We start from the raw sequence: 12,801 nt of genomic DNA on the forward strand, positions 1-12,801 counted from the left end.
AAAGACAGAAAACTTACCTTATAATTGTTAATTTCTGTGGATCATACAGTGACATAAAGAGCTCTGCATCCTCTCCAATTCGACAAACGAAATTCCGCACAAAGACATACAGACTATGAGTGGGGGATGAAGACATTCGGGAGTACGATGTGTAATCTGGTTGATCCTTTGACTAATCAAAAGAAGAAAAATCATTAGCTAGATCCATGGGTTAGTGATAAGATACTAAAAGAAAAAAAAGAGAAAACCACTGTCTGTGTACTCCTCAGAGGGAGATTGCTTAGCAATGCAAAAATGACCAGCAAATTAGTTTCTGACACTTTGCATTAATTAACCACCAAATCAAGATCCTTTTGTACAGTGAATCAAGAAAGCTAGCAGGTTAGTTAGAATGTACAGAAGTGCCATAGATACGGAAAATTCCTTGCACCCCATTCTTCCTCAGAGCCTTCAGCGTATGTAAGAAGATCAAAAGCTCACAACAGGTTCCTCAAAACAGCCCACGGAGCTGCCTCAGTGTGCAAACATGAAAAACCTGATGATAGAGTTGCCTTAAAATCACCTTTTGCAGGACTCAGCAGACTTATTAAGAAAGTCCTTGTATGATATTCTAAGCATACTATCCTTTCCACAAGGGCACCTAGCTGGAAATGGAACAAGTCTCAATTTATTTTACAAATATTTCCAAGGAATACAACAGTTTTGCTGTTTCTCTTCACTTATCCCTTCACATCCAGAAATCTCCCTGTCTTGAAAATCTTATATTTAATTTCACAGAGAAAATAATTGCCAGGTTAAATTCCTCTTCTCTGTATCAATATATTCAAAACCTTCGCTAACAAGAAATCAGGTTCCTTTCAGTGGAGCTGATCTGAAGTCCTTTACTAAAATTCTGATAAAAAAACATGCCTGAGGATTTCAGAATATTTTTCTAGGGGCGTAAGAATGTGAACTTCAGGAAAAAAGAATAACATGACTTCAATAGCAGATGCCAATTCTTTAGCCTCAGGATAAACAAACAAAAAGCAAACAAAAAAGCAAACAAATCTGCTCAAGATGAGTTTTTCTGAACATGGCAGTATATAGCAGAAGACCAGAAACCTGCAGCGTAGTGAAGTTTCAGCATGCTAAGAGCATTAGGAAGACAAATGCAACTTTCTGAAAACAGATTGATGGTACAAGTGTAAAGCAAAAATAAAACAAGGCATATCTGAGATGGATTGCCATCTGAAGAATAGGGATGTACGTTCCAGTCACATCTTGTTTTAACCACCTAGGAACAGCCACTGAACAGATGATGGCCAAAAGTTTTTTCTTACGTATTGATTACTTCTGGTTTTTGAATAAGTCAACAAATTCTATTGCAGAAAATCAAGTTTTATTTTCTGTGTATCATCAGTTAAGTACATGTTCTTAGCTACGAAGCAGCATTTATTTAAATAATATTGATGAGAACAACTGATAAGGAGATGCTCAACAGTTTGACACAGACAGTATTAAAGTGTCTTTATGGCAAAACTTTTTTTGTCAAATGTTTTACTTCCTTTGTAATTTTTTACTTTCTCACTAATGAAGAACTCAAGTACCTTCTAAGTCTTTAAACAGTGAAGAGGAAAAGAAAATGTAGTCACTTACATTGCATTTTAAAAGATAAAATGTATGTGCTTTAGCTTTGCTTAGACATGCTAGATATTGGTGACCACAGGATTATGCTGAGTTCACTAAACTTTGTTAATAAGTTTAAATTCTTCAGATCCTCCTAACTAAATAGCAAGCTGCAACTTAGAGCTAGCAGCCTGTATTTTTAGATGATGCTCTAAAACAGATCTTTGGTTAGTCAGTGTACAGCCTGAACTCCTACTACCTAGCTATTTGCTGTGCAAATCAGCCTATTGAGTAGAGCTCAGGTGGGATTAAGAGCCTTTTTCCATTTAGACACCCAAGAATTGATTTAGAACCAGCTTTAGACACAGGCTTTCAGTCTAGCTGGCAATGCACAAATACAACTAATACTCTTCAAGGTTTCACCATATTTATAACACATTAATGTGAATCCAATATTAAATTAGGGGCAAAAGTTTTCACCATCTTTTTTTGGTAAATTATGTCCTTCAAGCCTTGTGTGTTTTTTTCATTTTGATTTTTAGGAGAGGAAGTGTTAAGTTTGTCCCATCATTCCTACCATCTCCTCTTTAATTCGCTCAGTGATTTTGTTAGTTGCTTCTTCGTGTGCATGAAATAGGCTGATGACACTGGTTTTATCTGGATCCAGGATATTTCCATCTTCATCTCTAACTATCAGATCTAGCTCAAGTATCCTGTGAAAACAGAAAGATCTGGTAGTTTTATCACGTTTCCTTCTATAAAAATACAGTTTAGAAATATAATGCTCATGAATTTTCTTCGAGTTTTACAGTAGTAAAGCCAGCTTAAATAGTTACAAAAGTAATTGAGAAAAAAAAAAAAAAAACATGCCAAATCTACACTTACATTTCAATCTGCTGTTCAGTATTTACCTCCAATGCCTTAAAACTGCCATTTTAAACCAGCTCTATCTTTGTTCTTTCAGGAAAGCAGCTTACAGTCTTGTAGTCTGACAGCAAATAAATGTTAATGTTCTTTGAGCTGAGATAACTTTGACTGAAGCATTTCAAAGTCAAAATTTGTCCTGGGATGACCATCCAATTCTACACAGCATGTCAGGTCATATGCATTCCCAGAGCGTGTTCATTAAGAGTACAACTTACCAGAAATCTGTGGATTCAGATCAGTGAACAAGATTACACAACATCTTAGGTCACTGCTTGAGTCTAAGCCACAAGTAGCTGAAGGCTTTTGGGCCACAATAGCAACAGTCATTTTCAGTAGCTTAGTGCAGATCATTAGCAAATTCCACTGCATATAAAAATGCCTACAGTGAAAGCTGGTGTATCAAACTTTCTCTCCTCCAATTATCAACCCACATAACAGCATTTTTGCCAAACATATGTTGTCCTGCAATGACTTCATCAGCAAAAAAGGCATTTTGTCAAGTAACTATTCCACCTACAGTAGTTTCACTTCTATTACCAGCACTAAATTCTGCATGGAAATTCCCTAGTAAATATGAAGAGAGTTGCCTTTAACAAGGACTTTGCATGCTTCAGACTTCTGCTATTTATACACCACTAGGGTCTTTCAACACTACTGCTCATGTGGTTGCATAACACTACTAGAAGTTGGCTGTGTTTATTAAGGGTTAGATGAGGTTTTTGGCCTGAGTACATTGATACTAAACCAATATAAAGGCCACTCTAATCTGACCTCAAATGTTTACAATTGACAAGATGGTATTTCCATAATTTACAAATAAATTAACGTTTTGGAAAATGGTATTTGGCATGAGAAGTCTCTGTGATATTTACTATTACAAGAGTAACAGAAGCTTGCAAAGAATGATTTACAGTGTCCACATGAAATATCAACAACCTACAAAACTGCAACAATGAAAATTTTCTCAATCTGTATTCGAGCTGTGAACTTTAAAATAAATCATGTTTTTCAGAAGCAATGTAGGCTACTTACTTGTTACCGTAGTCAATTTTGGAAGTGACTTTCTGTTTGAGTTCTTTAAGCTCATCTTTTGGCAGAGTCCCAGACAGAAGCTGTGACCTCCACTCCATTAAGTCATACATCATAGACTGTACCTGCTGGAACCTCTCCTTCTTGTTTGTCTGAAGTATAGAAGAAAATAGTTCTTAGGCTTTGTAGAAAGTGAAACATTGGCCCTGATAATTAAAGGATGCCTTATGTCATGCTGAACAACTGCAGGAGCAAGAATGAGAAAAAGTACCTTGCTAATCAAAGTCCTCATCTTTATTTCTGTTCATTTCTCCACAATTTTTTCCAGACAGACTAAAATCACTGAACCTGAATTCCTTCCTGACAAAATTGCATCTGGCATAGAAATATGTATTAAGTAAAGGTGTGTGACTGAATGCCTCCATACAGAAAAAATGGCACCCACTGACATTCCTCACTGCTTGCTTAACACTTACAGAGACCACGTGGTGCATCTCAGCAGTGGTGACAGTGGATCACTTCCACTGGTGCATTTTTACAAGTGTGTCACGCAGCTCTTGTTCATTGCTGATGAAAACATAGCCAATGGTCATGGCTACACTGAAAAACTGTGCTTTGAAGCTGAGAATTTGACCTATCAGAGTCATTGCGCCCTTTGTATCTATTGTAGTTTCCATGGAAATAAGTAGGGGGCATTACTTTCACAGTAGCCCGTGCACATCATGCAAAATTGTCATACCACATAGAGCTGTTTCCAGATGCTTCCCCATTCCCAGAGTGTAGTGGTAACTTCTTGAACTAAGGGAATTTCAGCAGGTATTACGTTTTCTGTATGTCTAGAGAAGAAATTAACATAACAAAAAAATTAGCAGTTTTTCATGAATTTATATTAAAGTTACTGTGTTTAAGGCATATAAAATGTGTTATAACTCATCATTTAGCAGACAAGATGCATAACATAAAAATTAAATTCAGTACCTTTTCTTTTCGACAGTAACTTCCTTGATGCAAATAAACGATTTAGGAAATATTCCCTGTTTAGAGAGGAAAAAAGAATATAGCGCACTCTGTTATCATTCTCAATATCTGATGTGTTCTGGCTGTACTACAGCTGAAACATTCTGATTTATCCTAAAGGAATGTTTGATTATCATTCTATCCATGACAACCCTTATGTGAACAAGCATATGTAGTCTTAATTGAGCTAAAATTTTGTTACATTTTTCTCTACGCAGTAACTGAAATTCATATGTGGTGCAAAGCCTGGGATTAAATGTAGCTTCAAAGACCCCTATGAAAAAAGTGCAGAAATGTTTTGCAGTAAATTAACTCAAAAGTTGTTTCAAGTGATATTTTGATCAGTCTGATAACCTGAAGGCACAGCAATTATTTTTTTATCACTTCATTTTGAACAGTGCTTATTTCAAATATTTACCATCTTTGTTCAGTATGAACACTGCTCTATTCATCTTGAGAAGAAAGAGGACAGAGATGGCAGGTTTCACTGATCAGAACAGAATCTGGTAACGCATGCTAAAATGAAATATCACATAGGAGTGAAAAGTGTGATCTTACCTCTGATCCTTTACGTCTTACTAAATATCCCTTATACCAATCTAAAAGAAAGGAAGAAAGAGTACACTCAGTGTAAGAAACATACAGGCCTTTAATTCTCTCCCCTCCGTGTAAAAGCTACCTCGCACAGGATGCTTTAAAAAAATAGTTATTTCAAAAAGATTCGGAAAGACAAATGAGAAGCAGGAAACAGTCAGCAAGGCTTGTACACAATGAAGTATGATCTACTTTCAAGTCTTGCACAGAAGGAACAAATGTTCTTATGCAGAGTATAACACCCCCCACACTTGCATAAAAAAGAGGATAAGCATTTTTACCTTAAATATGTGAAGGTTTATACATTTATATAAGTTGATAAAGCTTGATAAAAGATTGCTCATTGTATTGAAAAGCCCTTGAAGCTCTTCTGATTGTGTTCTAGGTGTAAAGCCAATGTAATACATGGCTCTTACACATCCAACTTGCCAACTCAAGGAAGAACAAGACATCTTTATGCCACAAGGAACTATAGCTTTTGGACTCAAATAGGAAGCTTCCTATTGCAACGTTCAAAGTAGAACCTCATAAATAAATGAAGAACTATTATGGGGCTTTGTATCATCAACTAGAAATCTCTATGAAAAAAAGAAAAACAATATTGCAACAGTAGCAATTACAACTCAATTCGAGCTATGTTCCACTTGTGCCCCTGTTTAACTACAATAAAATTCTACAAAGATTATAAAATCAAGAGTTCTACCTTACTAAATTAAAAGCTGAATTAGAAGCTGTGTTTACCGTGTACACATTTCATCATCATGAAACATTTTACCTGCACAGCAGCATTATTGAACTCTTTATTGACAACTATTTCATGACCTTCACAAACGATGTTTACCTCAATGGTTCCCTTAATTTGTAATGGCTTCTCAAGGAAACCACACATCCTGCAACTTTTCTTTTTTGTCTTTCCAAAAATGAATAAGTTCGTTCTTAAAATAGAACACCACCACCAATAATGCCAAATATATACCAAAAACATAATTAGACAGTTACTTACATAACATAGACAACCAGTGTGAAGTAAACAGTTTAATTATTTAAACAAGGAAAACTATAGCTTATAGGCCACTGGCTTACCTTCACAGGACTCCAAGATATGGACCACATCACCAATTTGCAGAGATAGCTGCTGTATTCCCGTGCCTTTGAAATTGTATATTGCTGAAAATTTAGAGGGCAAAAAAACTGATTTTCACTACAGCCATACACAACAGTTAAACTGATAAACAAGCATTTATTTGAATTCTGATACTAGGATAAATAAACATGAATAAATACAGAAATATATGGAACTGTAAATCTATCAATGAGCTTCACCTACTCTCATTACTTTGTCCCTTCTGAAAACGTACTTGTGCTGAAGAAAGTCAGTGCAGGAAGAAAACCAAACTATTTATACTAATTACTCTGCATGGAATTGTTAAGGTTGGAAAACACCACTAAGATTAGCAAGTCCAACCATCAACCCCACATATTTTTATATATATATGCATATATATAATATGTTTACACACACACACACGTATGTATGTATGTATGTTTGCTGTCATGCAGATCTGCTCATCTACTGGTCTGAGCACACAATTTACAGAAAGTACTCATGATTCCAGGGAGAATGGGCACAGAGAGATGTGTGCAAAGTCAGTTGACCAAATTTTCCTTAAGATGTTTCAACTTAATATGAAATTGTTTCATTTGGGACCAGTAAAAAAAAAAAAAAAAAGAATCTTATTTTTCTATATATATAACTGAAAAAGAAAAGAGTGGCAAAATTTAGAAGTCTTCTAATCACAATTCTATCTGTATGTTGTTTCAGAGGGAAACCAAGAAAAAAGAGCTTCTTTACTCCTTCTTATGTTCTATGGCTGCAGGATGTGGGCTGCAATGGTAAGCATTTGTTTCTGCATTTTTTCCTTTGCGTGCTCATTTATAGACTTCCACAATAGTGTTAAAGATTAGAAGTGGTTGTTGAATCTATTATCACTCAGGGAAACTATTTAAAATACATAAACCTAAAACCACATTAAAACAGTACAAGTAGGAACAGCACACTAACTTTGACCTCTGTTGTGCCATAAAGACAGTAGTGTATCCATCCATCCATCCAAAGCATCCAGTATCCATGCAGTATTTTGAGCTACAAAATTTTTTCTAGAATGGTCAGTTTCCAGTCAGCGTATTCCTACATATTTTTGGTACCTTTCTCCCTGTGGCTTCTAAAGCCACACGTTGGTTTCTGCTAAGCCAAAATATTTGAAATCATGTTTAAAGTCTCAAATGAGCCTTTCAAGTGTATGTCCAAGGTAGAAGCATAGAGCTAAAATATTTCCCATTTAGCTTCCACTGATTGTTTCTTGTTAGTCTTTACTTTGCTATACTTTTACAACAAATTTGTAGGAACTTAAGAACATTATTTAACTAAAAATAAGTTCTTTTTCCCTGTTAATATGAAGAAGCCTTCCCAACTGGTTGTATAGAGGAGAAATACAATTATTAGACACAAGGAAAAAAAACAGTAAAACAAACAAACAAGTTGAAGAGACTCTGCTATGCAGATTTAGCCATTCATTCAACCAAATCTTGCTGTACTGACCCAGCTAAACACAAAATTAAATGTAAGTAGCGGGTGTATGACTGTGTTTAGATTAGCTGTCTTTTATAATCTTGAAAGAGAATTCAGTAAGTTAAGATGGCAAGTAATCGTCCTAAGCACATAAAATATCATTACATTTACAAATACTTGCCATCTGTTTCCATCAGTGTATGTGGGGGCTGTGGAGCAGAGGCTGTTGCTGTTTCCCTGAGAGATCCATACAGATGAAGACTACTGATGACTAAAATACACTTCATATTTCAAAACTTGCACTGCTCTGCTTCCAGTTGCATTTCTCTCAAAATGTAGATGCAAATGACTGAGTCATACATTCCCGGTGCATGTTGGTTTTGCTCTCCGTTAATAACTTCACTCAATAACAACTAATATATTGAAAAATGCAGTAAGTAACTGACAAAGGAAGTGGCTTTACCAGCTAAGACTTTTCTATATGACTAATTAGAAACTTGATGGGATTTTACTGTAGCATTTAGATTTTTTTTTGTAGGAAGTGTTTAACAAAATCCTGTTAAAGGTTTTGAACTATATACACAGGGGTTGGGGGGCACACGGAGCTGAGAGCAGACAGAAGGAGGGCAGCTGACCTAAACTGGCCAAAGGGTTATTCCATCCCATCTGAGGGAAAAAGAAAACAATAATACTGAAGGGAGTTGGCTGGGGAGCAGCTCTGAAGGATACTGTCCCATTTCAGAGTGGGACTCTGAAGGGCTATAATAATAGAGTCACAAAACAAATGATGCCAGCAGTAGGCTATTGTGTGGTAAGTAATTGTTTTGTGCATCTGTTTTGTAAATATATATGTCATTATCATTACTGTTATTTCCTTTTCTCTTCCTTTTCTGTCTTGCAAATGGTGTTGTATCTCAATCAAGGAATTCTACTTCATTGTAATTTTTCCTGATTCTCTTTCCCCAACCACTGGGAAGGGGAGTGAGTTAATGACTGCGTGGTGCTGAGCTGCCTGCTGGGGTAAAGCACAGCATAAATACAAGTATGTCTTCTGTTAACTTCAATTAATATCATCTCCACCTTTAAGGCCTTCATAAAACATGAAATAGTCATGCACATATTTTGATCTTAAAAAGTAATATAATGTAAAAACCCCAACAACAACACTGTATGGATTTGAAAATTATTTACATAACATTTATGTAAGAATGATTACAATGGGATTTTTAAAAATACATTCTCAGAAACTGAGATCCCTTCAAATCATTCTGAAGAATGTTGTCCCTCTCCACTCACTGACATCCCTCATACCACTCATAACAGAAAGAGAATGTGGCCTGCTTGGAGACCTCCATATTCATTTGAAAACAAGCACTAAGCCCAGAAACTACCAGGTCAAAGTGCTGACATGGCCATTTTTCCAAGTTTAACTCTGTTCAAGTACAAGTGAGCATCTTTGGAGCACGTCCAGATTATCCTTTCTTGTCATACAATATAGCACACCCTGTAAAGGCAGTCTAAGAAGGCTGTGTCTAATTCTCTCCCACATTCAAGCACAAGTAAAGATATCTAATGGTGCCCACTTCAGTAGCAAAGGAAAAAAAAGATGCAAAGGCTAAATAAAATAACCATGTCTATTAAAGCCAGAGCTGTTGAGTATATTATTCCACATAAATGGCAGTGTGCAACATATGAACATTCCTCCAACTGGATATATATGGAAAATACATGCTTAGAAATCCTTGTGCCCTGGTTTCTTTAAGATCTGCTTTGTGCCAGCTACAAGTGCTGCTGACTCAAATTTACAGTAAGCCCCCAGAAATATAAAACTTGATGACACTTTTTAAACAGTAGCCTCTGCTGGCCCACTGTAGCTAACTAGGTTTGCTTCTTCCTTCTGCTCCACAGTGTATATAACAGAAAAGGTACCATCTTCAAGAATTCCAATAGCTCCAAGCATTGAGTCAGATTGCTCCTTCACAAACTGGGCACTTCATTTCCCTTACTTTGATGAAATTTATCAGCACTATAAATCTGTTCTCTGGTTTTGAACACACGCAAAGTTCCTTAAAAGTACAAGATAATTCACTGCACCATTTCCCATTCTGCACCCTCCCTAATGCCTTTTCACTGTTCCTGTATTCTGCTGATTTTTAGACCAAAGGTTTTGATCCCTGATCTAAACAGCAGTTCAAGTGCTAACTGGCTTCTAAATTGGCAGCAGGAAACATATTTGCAAATAAAAAGAAATAGAAATGTTTGCTTTGACTTCATCTTCACTCTTCCTGACATTAAGCTACCTTCGATGAGCTGAACACTTGTATGGAGCAAGCTGGCCTTCCCTTAGTGCTGACCACTAGCTGGCACGTTGTGCTGGATTGTTGGCACTTGAAAATTTCCTAAGTTCTGAAGCCCCTCATCCACCTTATGAGAGAACAGATTGCAGTGTTCAGTGGACTAATATGAGTAACACAAAATGTATCTTTAGCACACAGGCTAAAGACTTCTTATGCTAACAAATCATGTTCATAACTTCCAGGCTCTGTTGTAAGCCTCAGTAACCGGATTTGAGAAGACAGCAGTTACCAGGGAGATGGGAGGAGTAGCAGCAGTATTTCTAGCACACCTCATTACAGAAAATGGCACCTGCATATGGCTGTAATTACACTGTCCTATGAGCTGTACATAGTCTGTACTCTGAAAAGGGTGTGCCATGGATAGAGCTGGCGACTTCTGAGAAGGCAGCAAGAGCACCGTTCCACTGCTAAGTGATGTAAAACCAGCCCTTCTGAGTTTTATAATCCCACGCTGCTATCCCTATGGCTGAAATAATATTGAAATACTGTCGTTCTATGCCTTCTATTACTTGATTGATTCTTATGGACTAAAATTAAGACACACTACATGATTTCAGCTCATCTTGCTATTTTTAATTAAACAGTCTGAAACCAGACATAGATCGCACTACTGCTATACAAAACTACTGAATAGTGATTTTTAAGCAAAGCAGCATTCAATCAACATGCATTGTTAGCCTTTATGGAAACAAACATCACTACATCTAATTACAAGTTTAGGAAGTAAATGTTTGTGAAAGACATTAGGTTGCTTTACTGCACCTCTGATATCACAAAGACTGTAAGGTCATATCAACTCTTCTATACTCAGCGATCACACTGGCTATGAAGTGATTAATTGTCCAACTCTCCCTGCTACCAGCAGTGACCATGGCACAAATGACAGCTGTCAAAAGTGCAGCCTCCTCAGGGGACGTGCCAGGCTGCTGCACTGGGGGAGTGTGCACACAAATCAGAGTCACACCGAACACTGCCAGGCTATGTAATGGTCTCCCATTCTGTTAAAACCCAGTGCTAGAGTCAGACTTGCCTGTCATTAAGAAGATCATTCCAACACAAATAACTCCCTGTAAAAAGCCCCTAGAAATGAAGTTTGTTTGATATTATTCTTTATCTAGCACTCTGTCCACATGCAAGACACTCCATTGCTGGTAGACAGACACAGGAACCACATCCAACAGATCCGAGTCCTCCAGGGCAGAAACTTTTAGGAAAAAAATGCCGAACCTATTTGTAAAACTCAGCCAGAAGAGCTTTACACACATTCATTTTCACATACTGCCAACCAGAACAAGCTACTTCTGTTTCACAGTTCTGTCACTGCTGCACATGGGAGTTGACCAGGAAGACATTCTTTTCCTCTTATTAAATCTGATTCATTTTATTTCATAAAGCCATCTGGGTAACTTCTTTTCATGCCTTAAATGCATATCAAAATATTACAGCTCCCTTTAAATAAAAAGATTTTAAGAGCAGTGTGGGGAGTCCATGCTGGTAAATACACATTAACATGTAACAAACTATAGGAAGCATAAACTAAATGATGTTCCTTACTGGAAACCTCCAGTTAACTTCAGCAAAGCGTTGCCTTCAAGTGCTTAACTGCTGATTGCAGATTTTAAGGCCTTTTTTTTTTGGTTTTCAGCTGCAGTTTGGTCCTTTTTGCAAGCTAATATTATTAATTTTATGAAAAACTGATATTGGAACAGAACGCTCCTTCCAACAAGTAGTAACTACCTTATGCATGTTTTTCAGTAATGCTAAGCTCAAATGATGGGCTTAATGATCGCTGAGAAGAATCTGCAGGATCCCCCTTCCCTGCCATCTGTTCATTGTACCTTCAAACTGCTGCCTATAGAACAAGCAGCACATCCTCCATGTGTTTCTGAAACACAGAGGTGGGGAAAGCTGCATTACTGTGGCAGTTCATTATTTTAGAGCAGTGAGAGCATGGCGGGGCGGAAGCAGCACCTCTCCCAACCTGGCATTATATGCTGCTTGTCGTTCTCTTTGGAAAACTAAAATTCAATGTGAAATGGATCATTTCAGTTAAACCACCATGGTAAAGCGGAGGGTGCTCTCACAGCAGAGATAACACCTACCCACATCCTGTTCAGAAGTTACGAGGACAACATTCAGAAGGCAGCTCACTGAGGTACATACCCACACCGCTCTTCTCCGTCTTGTGCCACGTTGCCATCACGCATGAGTCTGCACAGCTCCACAGGACGCCCAGCACCGAGGAAAGCGAGTTTTATACAAATGCAGGTTTCAAGATGGACAACCAAAAAGAAGGAGCTGGAAGCAAATCTGTTTCTCAGCTGCTATTACTGATGACGACTAGGAGGAGACTGAAGCTGGCCGAGGCAGCTGTATGGGTTCTGCGAGATTTGCTGCTCTTCTGAGCTTCCTTCCTCTTTTCTCAACTTGAGATATTGTACCAAGTGCCGTGGGGGAGGGGAAACCCGCACTGGGTGTTTCTGCTGCATGACACTGGCTGTAACACATCAGCAAGCAAAAAAAAACCATCACACTTCTCTGCTGCGTGACCCCTAAACTCACAGCTCAGTGGAGGGGGACTGTAAGCAAAACCCAGGCATCAAAACAATACCTTCATGCTGCCAGGGAGTGCCCGTCTTCAGCTAAATCAGAAACATTTTAAACCATCTGACTCCATAAGACGTCTCAAAAACTACTTTCTTT

The 12,801-nt window shown here is 37.6% G+C and overlaps 1 protein-coding gene across 1 annotated transcript in view; it reads right to left on the minus strand.

Moving 5' to 3' along the window:
• Positions 1–12,512, minus strand: part of DOCK2 (dedicator of cytokinesis 2) — a 121,050-nt gene extending 108,538 nt beyond the window's left edge. The window contains exons 1-8 of the mRNA XM_032447425.1: positions 12,262–12,512; positions 6,256–6,339; positions 5,137–5,177; positions 4,540–4,595; positions 4,301–4,397; positions 3,565–3,713; positions 2,183–2,318; positions 18–172 (exon numbers count right to left, since the gene is read on the minus strand). Of these exons, the coding sequence (XP_032303316.1) occupies positions 18–172; positions 2,183–2,318; positions 3,565–3,713; positions 4,301–4,397; positions 4,540–4,595; positions 5,137–5,177; positions 6,256–6,339; positions 12,262–12,298 (755 nt within the window). The 5' untranslated portion in view covers positions 12,299–12,512. The remainder of the gene's footprint in view (positions 1–17; positions 173–2,182; positions 2,319–3,564; positions 3,714–4,300; positions 4,398–4,539; positions 4,596–5,136; positions 5,178–6,255; positions 6,340–12,261) is intronic.
• Positions 12,513–12,801: the final 289 nt, after the last annotated feature.

Source organism: Coturnix japonica, chromosome 13, assembly GCF_001577835.2.
Source record: "Coturnix japonica isolate 7356 chromosome 13, Coturnix japonica 2.1, whole genome shotgun sequence".
Lineage (NCBI taxonomy): Eukaryota > Metazoa > Chordata > Aves > Galliformes > Phasianidae > Coturnix > Coturnix japonica.